Source organism: Sorex fumeus, unplaced genomic scaffold (genome assembly GCF_029834395.1).
Source record: "Sorex fumeus unplaced genomic scaffold, SorFum_2.1 ptg000129l, whole genome shotgun sequence".
In the NCBI taxonomy this organism is placed as follows: Eukaryota; Metazoa; Chordata; class Mammalia; order Eulipotyphla; family Soricidae; genus Sorex; species Sorex fumeus.
The window spans coordinates 182573-199057 of NW_026606186.1; the positions used below are offsets into that span (position 1 = coordinate 182573).

Consider the following 16485-nt stretch of genomic DNA (forward strand, 5'->3'; position numbering starts at 1 on the left):
TGGTGTAGTTGCCGACCATCTATCTTCACTCCCATTCCTTCCCATTCCAGTCGTCGCATGATGTTCTCGAGGGTGGCACTGAAGAGTTTTGGTGAAATGGTATCACCCTGCCGCACCCCTCTCTTGACATCAACGATCACTTCTTTGTAGAATGGTGAGATCCTGGTAGTGAATCCGCAATACAGCTCACGGAGGATCCTGATGTATTGGGCTTGAATGCCCTGATTGGCTAGGGCTTCAATGACCGCTTCCGTCTCAACAGAATCAAAGGCCTTCTTTAAATCAATGAACGTTAAGCAGAGCGGCATCTTGAACTCCCGAGAAACCTCAATGAGTTTGGTTATCGTGTGGATATGGTCGATGGTGCTGAATCCTTTGCGGAACCCTGCTTGCTCACATGGTTGTCCTTCATCTAGTGTTCTGCCAATCCTATTCAGGATGACTCGAGTGAACAACTTGTAGATGACAGACAATAGGCAGATCGGGCGATAGTTGCCAATGTCATGCCAATGCTCGCTGGCTGGCCCGGTGCGGGCGCCCGGCTCCCGCCGCCGAGGAATACCAGCACCGCCGCCGCCGTCACTTCGGCCCGAAGCCGGGCGCCGTCCCCGGCCCGCGTCCCGATCCCTCCCGGGACCCTGGCCAGGTGACCGTCCCGGCGATGAAGTGTCACTACGAGGCGCTGGGGATGCGGCGCGACGCCAGCGAGGAGGAGCTCAAGAAGGCCTATCGGAAGCTGGCCTTGAAATGGCACCCGGATAAAAATTTGGATAATGCCGCGGAAGCAGCCGAGCAATTCAAATTAATCCAAGCAGCATACGACGTGTTGAGCGACCCCCAAGAAAGAGCGTGGTATGATAATCACAGAGAGGCTCTGCTGAAAGGTGGGCTTGATGGAGAATACCAGGACGACAGTCTGGATTTGCTGCACTTCTTCACTGTGACCTGCTACTCTGGTTATGGTGATGACGAAAAGGGCTTCTACACTGTATATCGCAATGTGTTTGAAATGATTGCAAAGGAGGAGCTGGAATCTATGTTGGAAGAGGACGTGGAGGACTTCCCCCCTTTCGGAGACTCCCAGAGTGACTATGATACGGTCGTCCATCCTTTCTACGCCTACTGGCAGAGTTTCTGCACGCAAAAGAACTTTGCTTGGAAAGAGGAATATGATACGCGACAAGCCTCTAACCGCTGGGAGAAGCGAGCCATGGAGAAAGAGAACAAAAAGATCCGAGACCGGGCCAGGAAGGAGAAGAACGAGCTCGTGCGTCAGCTGGTGGCTTTCATCCGGAAGCGGGATAAGCGCGTGCAGGCTCACCGCAGACTCGTGGAGGAGCAGAACGCAGAGAAGGCCCGCAAGGCGGAGGAGATGCGGCGGCAGCAGAAGCTGAAGCAGGCCAAACTTGCAGAACAGTACAAAGAACAGAGCTGGATGACGGTGGCTGACTTGGAGAAGGAGCTCAGGGAGATGGAGGCCCGATATGAGAAGGAATTCGGAGATGGATCGGAAGAAGAAAATGTGGAGGAACAGGAGCTCAAAGATGGACAGGATGGCAGAGAGAGCGAGGATGCCGAGGATGCTGAGATATATGATGACCTTTACTGCCCGGCGTGTGACAAATCTTTCAGGACAGAAAAGGCAATGAAGAATCATGAGAAATCAAAGAAGCATCGAGAAATGGTTGCCTTGTTAAAACAACAGTTGGAAGAGGAGGAAGAACAATTTTCAGGACTTCTAACAGATGAAAATACACTGAATGTCCATTCTGAGGAAGAAATAGAAGATGCACCACAACAAAAGCTTTCTAAGAAACAGAAGAAAAAGAAACAGAAACCACTAGCACAGGATCTCGGTGGTAATATTAATGAAAACGGAACTGGAGAAGGAGTAAAGAGTGATCCAGAAGACACCAGCTTAAACCAAGACAGTGCCAAAGAATTGGAAGACCATCCCCAAGAAAACATCAGTGCTAAGGAGACTATAGAACTCTGTGATGACCCAAAGAGTGAAGCTAAAAGTTTGTTATGAAAAACCATTGAAAATGCTACAAAAGAGTTTCCTTAGAGGAAAAGTGTGAAGATTGTTGTATTTCACCCAGAGGCCATTAAGCCCTTCTATAAGAGATCACTAGCATGTTGTTAAAAGCTGAGCCTTGTGTTTATATATATATATACATACATATATGTATATATATTTATATCTGTAAAAATTTTTTTCCTTTCTAAAATTGGTTATCTCCTACTTTAGCCCCGGCAAGCTACCGAGAGTATTCGATATGCCAGACACAGTAACAACAAAGTCTCCAATGGAGACGTTACTGGACCCGCTCGAGCAAATCGATGATCAACGGGAGGGCCTTTACCTTTTTACCTTTACCTACTTTAAACACAATCAAATGTGGTGCAATATTCTTGGAGTATGGGTGGTGTGGGTATGAGCTGTCAGTCCAGGAATAGATTCATTCATGAGTGAGGCTCAGCCCGAGCATATGGAGAGCGGTCATGAGCATGGTGGTGGTTGAATTCTGGAGGTTTTTGGCTGCTGGGGCTGGGTCCCTTGGAGCGAGGAGGGGTCTCATCTGGCCCCCTCCGGGATGTCCCGGATTGGAACAGCCGAGTGCCAGGTCCAGTAGCATGGCTTTGGTTTGTGTTGTGTTATCCTTCCTTTGGGGAGAGAAGAACATGTAACTAAATCGTAGCCAATGATGAGATTATCTGACTGAGTCAAACATTTTCATTAGGGTCAAGGGAAGAAAGAACTTTGCTTCAAGTCCAGGCTGTGATTCAACTTGATGTTTCAAGTTTTAACAATAAGGCCTATCTCATGGCACCTGATGATATAATTCTATGTAGAATATGGCAAGATCTACAAGGAGAATGGCTGCACAAAGCTCTAGTATTCTAGAGTAAGGTCAGCCATGCTTTGTAGTTACGAGTATGATAGTGAGTTGTACTAGACACTGAGAATTTGACTATGAAATTCCCAATGATTAAAAGACCAGAGTTTCCCTTCAGGATCTGAGTTTTGCAAGGATGGATATGTATAGCCATGCTCCGCTGAATGGTAGAAAAGGTATACGTGGGATTACATTTCAGCAGGCTCAGCAGTCACAAGTCACGTGAGTAGGTGACCCATACCTCCTTCATTGCACACCTATAGAGTCTTTCCTTAACCATCTGATGATGTTTTAGGAAAATACTCACAAGTGATTATTGGTTCAAGCCTGGTTTTTTGATAGAGCTAAACACAGACTACATTAAAATCCCACTGGTAGGGCCCTTAAAAGGTAATCACAAGAATAATCCCCTAGTGGGCAGAGTTTTAGGGAAAATGGAGAGGGATGTAGTCTGAGAATTGAAGCAGAGTCTTAAACAATTGTGAGTGGTATGGTTGTGATAGGGTCAAAGGCCTGGAAGATAGAGCATTTTATTGAAGTTATCCAGAAAAGAGATTTGTGGAAAATACATTTAGGGGGAAGGCGAGGAGTAACCTAAGACACGCAAAGTGTGTAGATCTTTGTGGCCTATGGGTATACCCACCAGGGAATTTCCACCACAGATAAGGCACTAAACAAACAGGGAGACACATGGCAAGTTGAATTGACAAAGGCTGTTATTCTGAATAATTTGCTTATAATGTGATCTTGTAGTCATCCTGTTCTCTGTTCTCTCTCCTTGAACCCTGAATCAGGACAAACTTTCATCACCTCAACTAACCGAATATAAGGGAAAGGATGTTCTCTGAATTTGGAGGCTAGATTTTATAACCTATGCATTTAAATATTTATCCCTTGGGATGTCTGTTTAGAACTCAGGTTTCAATATATAGAAATCCCGAGATATGCTACCCAGAGATACGACGTGGGAAAGAGAACATCTGTAGGTATTTCAGCTCACAGCTCACAGCTCAGTTGAAGGTGTACTGACAACTCTGGCCTGGCCTGTTAATGAAGATTCCTCTAGATGATTCTAAGCCTCCGTTGTAGCTTCATTCCCATTCATTCCCATCTGTGGCCCAAACACTTTGAAGTAGAGACTGGTGGTCTTCCACGTGTTGTCTGAATTTCTGATCCACAGAAATCATGCTGGGAGTGGTGGGTGGAGAATCCTTGCTTGAGAAACTGCTATTTCTCCTCTGGCCACGAGAGAGCAATCTCGTTCTTTGAGGACTTGCAAATTGCTGAAACCAGATTCACTTCTCTTCTAAGAGGCAGAGGACCCTGTAAGAGGCAGAGGCAGAGGACCCTCAAAATATTTTGTTTTAGTTTTCAGTAAATCAGAAATTTCCAGGACCAAGTATTACAATTTTAATAGTATTGTTATTTCTAGAAATTTGCTCTATGCAATTTTTATGGGTGGGTTGAGGGATTTGGGAAAGCTATATGTATCCACATAAAATTTTTTATTAATAACTATTTTACTATATGGAAGGTATAAAAGATTTGTTCTTTTGTTTGGGGGAAATTCTGTTGTTTCAGTTTCAGTTTGGTATAAAAATACCAAAAGGAAAAGAATACTGGCATAACAGTTGGAGAATGAAAAGGAAATGTTATAGCACAGGAAGTTGGCTTCCTCATTTGATCTTCTGAATGTATAGATAAAGTCTATGTGTCAGTCAGAATGCGTAGAGAAAAGACTTTCCCATGCTTTGCAGTCTTTCCCCGTCACCAGCCTAGGAAAACTCATGATGACAAAGGGTTCTCCTTCCTGCTGTCAGTAAGTGTCCAAACTGACTAAGCACTGAGACCAAATATTTCATCATTGCAGCGGGGCAATGAATTTTCCCTTTTTTTCCTTTACAGGATTTAATGAGATGGGGTGACTGAGTTAAAATTTATCCCTGTTTATCTTTTACATTTCTTTTTTGTTTGTTTGGACTACCCCCTGGTGCTCAGGGCTTATTCGAGACTATTCCTGGGGGGCTGTAAGGACCATACGGGGAGCAGGGACTTGACCAGCGTTGGCTGCCCTGCCCACTATACTGTATTTCTGAGTACACATGAATTTTGTAAAGATTCTTTCATTTCAAGAAAGAAAATTTGATCTTTAATTTCACCTTGGCTGGAGTGATAGCACAGTGAGTAGGGCGTTTGCCTTGCATGGGGCCAACCTGGGTTCGATTCCTCCGTCCCTCTTGGAGAGCCCGGCAAGCTACCGAGACTATCCTGCCTGCACAGCAGAGCCTGTCAAGCTTCCCGTGGTGTATTTGATATGCCAAAACAGTAAAAACAAGTCTCACAATGGAGATGTTACTGGGCCCGCTCGAGCAAATCAATGAACAACAGGAGGACAGTACTACAGTGCAGTGCTACCTAGGAGATTGCATATTGGACTTGAAGAAGAAAGGGAAGTTATCCTGTTTTTTGTTTGCAATCTGGGGTTGCTGAGTGAAGGTGGATATTCGGCTTCTAGCATCCAGGTCTTAAGTTTCTGAGGAGGTTGAAATCCACAGGAGTAGAGGAGGCGTCAGAGATGGGATTTCTTGCTGTGACGCGGTGGTCGCAAAACAGGTCAGGGAGATACTTGGACTGGTGGTTCTGGATCTACACAGAAGGTGCTTCCACCTCCCTCTCCTCTGTCTCTGTCTCTGTCTGTCTCTGTCTCTGTCTCTCTCTTTCTCACCACCCCCTCCTGATGTCCTGAGCCCTCAATAAGTGCTTTTGTTTGTTTCTTATACTGTTAAACATTTTACTCTCCCACCTCGAGGCAATATGGTGTGACCGGCAGAGTATTACAGTATTGTGTAGTTGGGCTACATCTGGTTAAAATGCAGACATCGTCATTTATTAGATCTTAGAAAAGTTCCTATGCTTCCGTTTCTTTAGACGTGAAGCAGAGCTAATGGCTGAGTTACTATGAGTAACTAAATTAATATGTAAAAGAGCTTAAAGGTATTTTCCTGATACATTGTTGGCACTCAGTGAGCAGCAGTGGCTCTTGCACAAGTTCTTGTACCTCATCCCCCTTCCAGTAACTCTAGAAGACAGTCACTATTTGCATGTCCTATTTCACAGGTGTAAAAACCGAACTGAGAGAGAAGTAACTCACTCCAGTTATCGTAGCTAATAAAAGGGAGCTGAGATCGGCTCTCTGGCAGTTTGACCCCAGAGCCCTTTCCAAACATGTTCAGTGCTGGCAACTCTGGCTTGGCCAAGCGAATGACAAGGACAACTTTGTCTTTGTTGAAGAAAGGCGATTCTTATTAGCAGAAGGTGATTGGAGACTTGCAAACATTCCACCAGTTTCCTCACTGTGTCTCTGATCCTGTGAATGAAGAGCAGATGCAAACCTTGCTGCCAGCCACTCACTTGTCAGACAGAGACAGACTTGGCCAAGCTCATTACAAAATTAATTTTTAGGTTTAGTGGTTTTAACAAGGCATGTGAAATGTAGGTTTCCACAGACTTCATAGACTTTAATTTAGAAGTGCTTTTGATTCTAATAAAAAATCTATTTTTACTTACAGTAAGATAGCAAAGAAAAAGAATTTGTGGAAAGATTCTGGATGCCTCAAAGGAAATTTTGATTAGATGGTCCTGTGTTTCAGTAACACACATGAGAAACTTCTGAAAAACTTGTTAAAATGGGATGATAGGTCCCATTTTTTATTTAAATTCCATTACACTTGTATCCAGGAATTGGCATTTTTAAAATACTAAAATGTATTAATAGCTATTTGCTATAGTAATAAGAAATAACTTGTTTGAGGATAAAATTTATCTGGCACAAATACTGATTTTGAGTATTAAGGAAAGCACCAGAAATTTGGATTTAAAGATGTAAAAACTACCTTTTCTTAAAGGATAATCATAAATCTATTCCATGTATATTTTCCGTCCATCGTGTGGAATGAACATTTGCTTTTTTAAAGTCACAGAGACCATTATTCAAATATAATAAAACATGATTGATTAGCGATAGCACAGTGGTAGGGCATTTGTCTTATACGCAGCCAGCCTGGCCAAGCCGGTTCGATTCTTCCGTCCCTCTCTGAGAGCCAGCAAGCTACCAAGAGTATCTCACCCGCACGGCAAAGCCTGGCAAGCTATCCGTGACATATTCAATATGCCAAACACAGTAACAACAAGTCTCAAAATGGAGACATTACTGGGCCCACTCGAGCAAATCCATGAACAACGGGAGGACAGTATGTTTTGTTTTGATTACACTGTTGGCTTGTGTATTTGAAATTTGTTGACCTTCTATGTGTATTGGGATAACGTTTATTTTGCTGTACTTAAAAGTTATTCTAATTGATTTGCATTTATTTTTCATGGAATCACTTTGAATGACAAAGTCATTCATGGTTGAGTTTCAGGTGTACATTCGAGCACCAGTCCCATCACCAGGTCCCCTTCCCTCCAAAGTCCTCAGTTTCTCTCCCGCTCCCCAGCCTGCCTCTGCTAAGGAGGTACTATTTCCTTTATCTTCTTGCCTTTTAGGCACTGTGGATTGCAATACTGGTACTGAAAGGGGATTGTGTGTATCACTTTATTTCCTTTCACTTTCCTCCTGTATACAGTGAGCAATGACAGAGAAGGGCAGATGTCTTATCTTCCTTGTGCTTTTGAGCCCTCCGGGTATATTTTTGTGAATATATTATCTCTCTCATAAGTGGGATATAAAGAAACTTCATAAGGGGCATTCAAATGCCTAAAGACAATAGAAATGAAGAGCAGGAAAACTGGTCTTCAGTAGGAAGTCTGACTCTGGGGGCAGGGGTGGGGTGGGGATAAGTAAAGGAAGGAAATTCGAGGACTAAATAGGGATGGAGAAAAGTGCCTGACACAGACGCAGGCTGGGGTGGGAGGAACTGCGGACATTGGTGGAGGGTAGTGGGCACTGGTGAAGGGATTGGTGTTGGAAACATGTATGCCTGAAACTCAATCATAAATATCATTGTACTTTGGAATTCCTAGTGATTTAATTAAAAAAAAACCTCCTATAAACAAAGGAGTTTTTGTTGTTATTGTTGTTGTTGCTTTTTGTTTTGGGGCCATAGTGCTTAGGGCTGACTCCTCTCTCTGTACTCAGATTTCACTCCTGGAGGACATGGGGTACTACTATATGGGAGATTTTAAAGCAATATAAGGATGTTTTTCTGCAAAAGGTATTAGTAATCAAATCAGTTATTAGCACACTGGTAGGGCGTTTGCCTTGCACGCGGCTGGCCCGGCCGAGCCAGGTTCAATTCCTCCACCTCTTTCGCAGAGCCCAACAAGCTACTGAGAGTATCTCGCCCACATGGCAAAGCCTGGCAAGCTCCCCATGATATATTCGTTATGCCAAACACAGTAACAACAAGTCTCACGATGGAGACGTTACAGGGCCCGCTCGAGCAAATCGATGAACAATGGGAGGACAGTTCAGTGCTAATTATAATAAGCTGTAGGATGACATTGCTTTGTCCTTTCTCCCTTTCTCCACAAGGAGCTTAGGTTTATCAGGTTACACCCATTACAGTGCTCCTGAGGAACTTTCATTCCATAGTGTTTATCTGTAAATTCTTCCCTATGCTCTCCTCCCCAACCAGTTAATCAGCTTTCTCCCTAATCAGACTCTGTTAACTTGTAAGGTTAGATTCCTCAGAAATCTATGATTTTATATGTATGAGTGAAATATTGCCTTTCTCCTCTCCTTATGCCTATGAACAGTTTACTTTAAAGCAATGCCGTTTTTATATAGATACAGGAACACCGTTAACATTATGCTTTGTAACTTAGGATTTAATTGGCTTTGAATATTATTCACTCCCGGGCATCTGCTTTCTCGACTTAAGCCTCAGTGCCCTTGGTTCCTAACACCCCAAAAGCAGGGTCCCGACGAGGGACTGAATGGACCCAGGGCAAGTGGTGAGCTACCCTGGCATTGAAATGGGCCAGGCCAAAGTGCCACGATTCTTATCTATAAGAGTTTGATCATAGACAAATGCTGTCATGATCCAAAAGTAATGACGAGACAAGGACCCTGACAAGACAAGGTAGGAAAGACTATTTGGCCTGAGCACTGTAGTCTGAGATCAAGATGGCCCTAGGAGGGCAATTCTATAAGTTTAAGCTATTTCTTACTGTATCCATACAAAATGATTTATATTATAACTGCTTATATGTTTGTTAGACAAGGAGAGGAGAAACACACCCAGGGGAATCCGATCTAGGGTGGATTGATCTGATAATGAGGATCTGTCCTAGGAGCGGATGTCCCTGAGGGAAAGAATTCTACCCCTATTGATTGTGATCGCACCTATGTGTAATTGTTATCCAGCCCCTCATGCTTTGGGATTTAACTAGACTGTAAGAGTGGGCTGGGAGATCAGAAGTGAGTATCCAGATTCCAGAGCAAGAGGAGAAAGGGAATCAGAATCAGAATCCAGACTCCAGAGAAGGAGGATGAAGGGGGATCAAGAAGGAGAATGAAGTAGCATGTGGGAGGAAGAAGCAGGAGGAGAATCAGAGGAGAGTGGAGATGGGAATGGAATAAACTACAACTAAGACCAACCAGCCTGGCCCTCGTTCTTTCCCTTGCCTGCCCATCGCCATCGACCTCCCCAGGGTGGGGAAAGCGGCATGAGACCACCGAACGCTAGTGGTGGGACAGATAGACCACTGCCATTGCTGTGCTGTCCTTTTTTGAGGTTACACAATAAAACCACCACTCTCTCTTCAGATTCATGGTTCTTTTTATTTTCCTACCAAAGGAAACATCTGGATCACAGGCATCTCCCACCAGAAGGTTAAAGCCCACATGTCTATGAAATACCTGAGTGTCTTCTCTTATGCCTGCCTGGATCACACACAGCAAGTGGACCATCATTTCCATCAGAGAGACCATCTCTGTTTTCCAAATGTCCAATGACAGGAGGCCATGTTGGTATCAAGCTTCCTTCTCCCTCATTCTCTGGGATTGCTCCCAAGCTCAGTTCAATTTTTCTAGATGTCCATTTAGTTTTCTATTGGTCTTTATTCTATTTCCTAGCTCTTGAAATGATCCATTTTATGCAGTCTTTGACTTCTGACACCGGACACCTTCTGATCTTTAGTCCTGAGATTTTCTTAGGATCTACACCATCACCCTCTCTTCCCATTGCTGCAGCAAAGTTGTTCTGAAACGCTCCTCATTGGTTTTACTATTTGTATCTTATTTCTTCCATAGAAACATCAAAATAGCCTCCTTAAATACTTGTTTTTATACTACTTCCTGACTTAAGGGTCTACAATTTAACTAAAACATAAATATCTCACCTGCATCCTTTGATCCTCCTTTGATTATTAGTCCTTGCATAATGTCCTCTGACTCGGTGAGGACATACCCTTATCTTAATCTCAATATCCCCCTTTTCCCAGGGGGAAAACACAGCACACACATGTGCTCACACGCTCACGCACTATACACATGCACATACAACTAGTTTCTTCCTCTTTTAGGAGAGGCAATTCCTCATAGAATATCCATATGCTCCTTCCATCCAGATACTATCAAAATAAAGTTGATTTATTTGAAAATCATAATTTCCAAATCACTCTCTGAAACTTGATTTCATTCTATAGCAGGCTTCTAAATAAATAGCCTTGGGACATGCAATCTTCTGTCTGGTCTTAAAATTCTAGAACTGGATTCTACCAAACTTCACATCAAGTTCAGCACTGGCTCCCATGGCAGTTTTGAGACAATGATTCTGACTCCCCTCCTCCCTCAGCCCACCATGCCCAAACCTGCTATTGGATCATCCCTTAGTGATGCAGACAGAGAAGACATAGCTCACAAGAACCTAATGCTCTCTTTAATAAGGGAGGTAGTCCAGCAGCTAGGTTACAGAGCAGAAAAAGAACAAAGATTATGCTCAGCAGGGTGTGTAGATAGGAGAAAGTGAAGAGACTAAATCTGATCAGCAGGGATAGAGAAGTGATCCTCAGGTTCTGGAGTGATAGTATAGTGGGTAGGATGCTTGCCTTGCACATGTCTGACCAGGATTTGATCTTCACACCATATATGATCCCTGAGCAAAGAACCAGGAGTAACCCCTTAGCAGAGCTGAGTGTGTTCCCCCAACAAAACAAAACAAAAGAAGTGATCCTTGCATAATGCTCTCAGAGATGAAGAGGAATTATGCAACAGATGTGCCAGAGAACACATTCCCAGGGACAGCGAAGAATCAAATGGTCTAATTAAATATATATATAAATATATATTCATGTATATACATAGTCAATGAGAATACTGTACCCAGGTGGCATAATAGTACACTGCACTCAGTGTTCTTTCACCTGAAAATTAATTTTTTGCTTAACAAAAATCTCAATATCCTCCTAACAAGAAGGTACCATTCTGGTTTTTGGTTTTGGTCCTCATAGGGTGTGGGATGATATCTGATCAAACGGGTGATCTGTGCAGTGCTGGGGGCTAAGGATTTGATACTGGTTAGGTCCTGTGATTCTGGAATCCACCAGGGGGAACTTGGAAGGTCATTTGGTGTTGGGGACTGAATTTGTTTGATTACATGCTCTGCATGCACCCTAACTTCTATACTCTATCATTGGTCCTAGCGCTTTGTTCGCTTGTTTGTTTGTATTTTGAGCCACACCTGGTGGTGCTCACGGGTTACTCCTGACAACTACATTCAGAAATTACTCCTAGCGGTACTTGGGAGACAACATGGGATTCTGGGAATCAAACTATGATCTGTCTTGTGCTGTGCCCTGGGAGTCACTCCCGGTGTTTCTCATTGGGACCATATGAGGTGCCAGGGATCAAATCCAGGTCAGCCTTGGGTAAAGAAAAAAGTCTATCCAGGGGCTGGAGCGACAGCACAGTGGGTAGGGCATTTGCCTTGCATGCAGCCAACATGGCCGACACAGGTTCAATTCCCAGCATCCCATATGGTCCCCCAAGCACCACCAGGAGCAATTCCTGAGTGCATGAGCCAGGAGTAACCCCTGAGCATCGCCAGGTGTGACCCAAAAAGCAAAAAAAAAAACAAAACAAAAAGTCTATCCACTGTACAATTGCTCCTCCCCCTTCCCCACCACTGTACTATTTTTTTTTAAGGAGAAAAGCCATATTATCTTTAGCTTTTGTATCTCTTATATTATTTAGTAATATAAGTAGTATAATAATTACTTAGTAGTATCAGATGCAAAGTAAGTACTACTCAGTATTTTGTTTTAACATAAGGGCCACTATTAGACCCATGGTATCACTGTATGACTATCACTGTCATCCCGTTGTTCATCAATTTACAACGGGATGACAGTTGTAACATCTTTATTTTTCCCAACCCTGAGATTTTAGAAGCCTCTCCTTACCCATCTTTTCCAACAATTGGGAGCTCTTTCAGGGTCAGAGGAATGAGACCTGTTATAGTTACTGTTTTTGGCATATTGAATATGCCACATGGAGCTTGCCAGGCTCTGCCCATGCGGGAGACTCATGGTAAGATACATATTTTTAGATTTACTCTGTTCAGCCACAGTAGTTAATGATGGATTTACCCTACTTGTCCACACATTCCTCTCTGCCTTGGTCTTCTGTATCCATCCTTTCATTTTTCTCTCAGTCTCTGTCTCTGTCTCTGTCTCTGTTTCTGTCTCTGTGTGTGTGTGTGTGTGTGTGTGTGTGTGTGTGTGTGTGTGTGTGCGCGCGCACGCGCGCGCATGGCATGCGTATCCAAATAAGAATGCCAGTACCTATTACAGAAGATTTTTTTAGTTGTGGAAAGAAATAGAACTTATTGGGCTACATGAGAAAAAAAATTATGGTCTTTCATTCCAGAGTATCTCACCCACACTGCAAAGCCTGGCAAGCTACCTGTGACATATTTGATATGCCAAAGATAGTAACAAGTGTCACAATGGAGATGTTACTGGGCCCACTCAAGTAAATCGATGAACAATGGGAGGACAGTGACAGTGACAGTGACTTTCCAGATTGAGGATTTAAACAAATGAGCTAACCAGCAACAGTAATTTTTTGAATAGTTTGAATCTCCCTTTGCAATATTCTTGACATGATAAATTAGAATCTTTCTGAGCTTGATAAGTCATCACAATAGAAGTCTTTCCTTATCTGTGATGCTTACTAAGTCCCTGTAATTCTTAAAACAGGTGTGCACATTCTCTGTAACTCTGCTCACTACTTTCCACAAACTCTGTGGCTTTTGTGTGAAAAACAAAATGAAAAAAAAAATCTTTTTTGATCAGAGAGAGAAAAAGCTGTGGAAGTTTTTTTTTTTTATGCTGTTTGTAATTATGCCACATCTAATTGTCCCCTAATATCTGTGCTTTTTTCATAGTAAGAGAAAGCACAATCTCTAGCTGGGAATGTTGTCGCCCCAAATAATATTTATTTCCTCACACTCCCACAGGTTGGCCTATTGTGCAGTGTGACTACAATAAGAACCATTGGCTATGTGGAGAGTGAGCTAAGTAACCTCTGGTTAAATGCTGTAAGAAGTGAACCCACCTCCTCTTCTTGGTTATTTCCTTCTCCTCCACAGCTGAAATGTTGTTGAGATGGTTACCTAGCAGAATCTTGGAGCTGAAGGAAACACTTTTTTGGAGAAAGAGCAGGAAGGTAGAAGAACCTGGTTTCCTGACTGAAGCTTTCATGTTGACCTTAGGCAGCTTATGCTCAGAGTGGTTTTATGTCGAAGAGAAATCAGCAGTTATGTTGAAGTTATGATTCAGCAGTTAGTCAACACCTTGGGATTTAAGAAAGTTATGATTATCTGTGTCAACTGAGAAATAAGAACAAGAGGAGAAACATTCTTTTAAAGATTTTTAATAAGACTTTTTTTCAAATTAGTACAAACATTTAAATACAAAATTGATTTCTTATTGATAAGTCTCAAATCTATCTTGGAAACACAAAAAAGTCTGTTGATCGTTGATGGAATTTTGTAAAATATTTGAGAACAGTCATTTATTACAGACATTCTTTTCCCTTGTGGGATGTCATACTTCATTAAAACTCTGTAATAAATAATAATAATAATAATGCCAGTTTGGTCCATTTTGTATGGAAAAGTTCTAGATGATTTTGAATTACATAGAAATTATAGCACTATTCCTAGATTTTAGGACGTGCGGGTGTCTCATCTGCTTTTAAACTAATGTGTTAACATGATATGCAATACTCCAGAGAGAACCAGACACATAGATAATTATTTAAAACTCTTTTTTAAATTAAATGGGGTAATTCATTTAGCTCTGAGATTAGCACCATTGTAGAATATACAGTATCCGGCATAGAATCTGCTTCTTCTAAAAGTTTGAAGCATATGCCTCATTAATACACACATACACACATACTTATATATATATAGATAATTGATTAACAACCAATAAATAAGTTGGAAGATATTTTGAAATTTGCTCTTAACTGAACAGGAACAAATAAGAACAAACTTTCTTATTTGGTGTAAGGTAATAGGTCCATACATGTACAGATAAATACAGCTACAGTTACTCAGCAGAAAGAACCCAGTGATTCTTGTTGCTCCGTAGTCATCAACCCAAAACCAGCATCTTCAAGAGCAACCTCAAAGGGTATTTGGCCACATAAATGTTGTATGCTTTGAAAATGAAGGTAGAGATAAACATACTTTTGATGGGATCAGTTTTTTGTATAGTTAACTATGAATAAGAGCCCATATGATAATGAACACACTTCTCTTTTTCAGAAATCGAGGAAAAAATTGATGCTCATACACTGTGTAAGAAAAACGCATATTAGGTTGCGTAGAATATACTGAATGGCTGAAATAATTCAGATTTCACATAGACACAGTCACATGTATGGTTAGTTGGACCGTATTTATTTGTTCATTCCTGTCTGTACCAATCCCCTTGATACTCACTCTTAATTTTCAGGATAAAAAACATGAAACTTACAACCATAACCTTGTACTACTTCCCCAGCGGCTTCGAGTGGCAACCACAACTCAACTGAATTGTCCTGTCTGTGTTGGAGACCCAACTTGAATATCTAAGATAGTTGGTATGACACTAGGTGGAAATCTGGAAAAACATTATTTTTTTCTTTTAAGTTTGTTTTGTGCTGAATTGGAGGTGACATATAAAGCATCGAATAACAATTCCTTTAATGTTCCAATTAGATCTTTTACAAATTGCTTCTAAGGAAACAGCTCTTCCTATATAATTTTATTCCTCCCCTAAAAAGTAGAACAGCTATATTAAATTTACTATTTCAAGAGTTAGTTTTTCATCAAAAAGAATTTTCCTATAAAATTCTCATTCTTCTCCTTACAAAAGGAAATATGCAGCTGGAACAATAGTACAGCAGGTAGGGCACTTGCCTTACACGCCACTGACTCGGGTTCCATCCCCAGCACTCTATGTGGTCCCCAAGCCCTTCAGGAGTAAGTCCTGACCTGAGTGCAAAGTCAGGAGTAATTTGAGCACTGCCAGGTGTGACCCCAAAACCGATAAAAGGAAGAAGAAAAATTGAAGGATGATTTGGATTTTAAAAATTGGCCTTGAAAGCTCAGAAATCACTAATTTGCATATGTTCTATGCAAGGACAGTTCTTTGACATTTAATGGCTGACAGAAATATTGCTATTCCTCTCATGGGTAAAAATCTTATTATAGTCATTTGGGTTTAGAGATAAAAGTGGGAAATTTATAGGGAAAGCGTTATTATGACTTTTTCCTAATGATTCCTAAATATACTAGCTGGACATGGTGAGAATTAATTGGAAGAAAAAATATAAGAAGTCACAAACAGGAATGGAGAGATGGCTTAGAGGCCCAAGGACAAGCCAACTCCACTTATAACAACCTCCAGAACTGAGCCAAGTAAAACTCCAGTTCTAGAGTGTGGCCCCCAAAACAAACACATAAACAAGCCACAAAACAAAAGAACCCATGAGGAAAAAAATGATCTAATTATTGTCCATCTCCTAGGTATTCGTTAGGATTGGAGAGACATGTCCTAATTCCCAAACAAGCGGCTCACCCAGGGCTAGGCCCAGATAAGGCACACTTGGCTGATTGATGAGTTTGCTTGTTCAGAGACACTAGGGCAGATTTTGAGTAGAATTTATTTATTTATTTTTTCCCTAAAAGATCCAGCTGCTGACAAGAGAGAAAAATCCCTTTGCCCCAAGCCCTGTCATGGGTCCCTCCCCACTAGGGCAGTAAGAGTTCCTCTCCCATATGCCCATCAACTATCTCCCAGTTGCTACACAAAGAGAGGCAACGATGCAAGGCAATACGGTCTGTACTGGCCATCACTGACATTGTGTGAGGCCATATTCCTAGATACTTTAAAGTAAACAACAGAGTGAGTTATGTTCCTTAACTTACTATCTTTCATGTGGAAGTGGTATGATGGCTCTGAATGAACAGGTTAAGGTGGAAGCTGATCTGATGAGCTGAATGGTACCCACACCGTGGTGAGTAACTTGATGCCTAAACCCCTCCCATCACTTTCAATCACCAGTGGCTGTGCAGAGCCTAACGAC

At 42.0% G+C, this 16485-nt stretch overlaps 1 protein-coding gene across 1 annotated transcript; it reads left to right on the forward strand.

Annotated features, from left to right (window-relative positions):
- The first annotated feature begins 517 nt into the window (after positions 1-517).
- Positions 518-2032, forward strand: LOC130045703 (dnaJ homolog subfamily C member 21-like). Its single transcript, XM_056138547.1, has one exon. It carries the CDS (start codon positions 662-664, stop codon positions 2030-2032), a length of 1371 nt encoding a protein of 456 aa, XP_055994522.1. The 5' UTR covers positions 518-661.
- Positions 2033-16485: the final 14453 nt, after the last annotated feature.

Bases quoted from the DNA above. Each gene is read 5' to 3' on its own strand.
- LOC130045703 (XM_056138547.1), top strand. From the start codon at position 662: ATGAAGTGTCACTACGAGGCGCTGGGGATGCGGCGCGACGCCAGCGAG.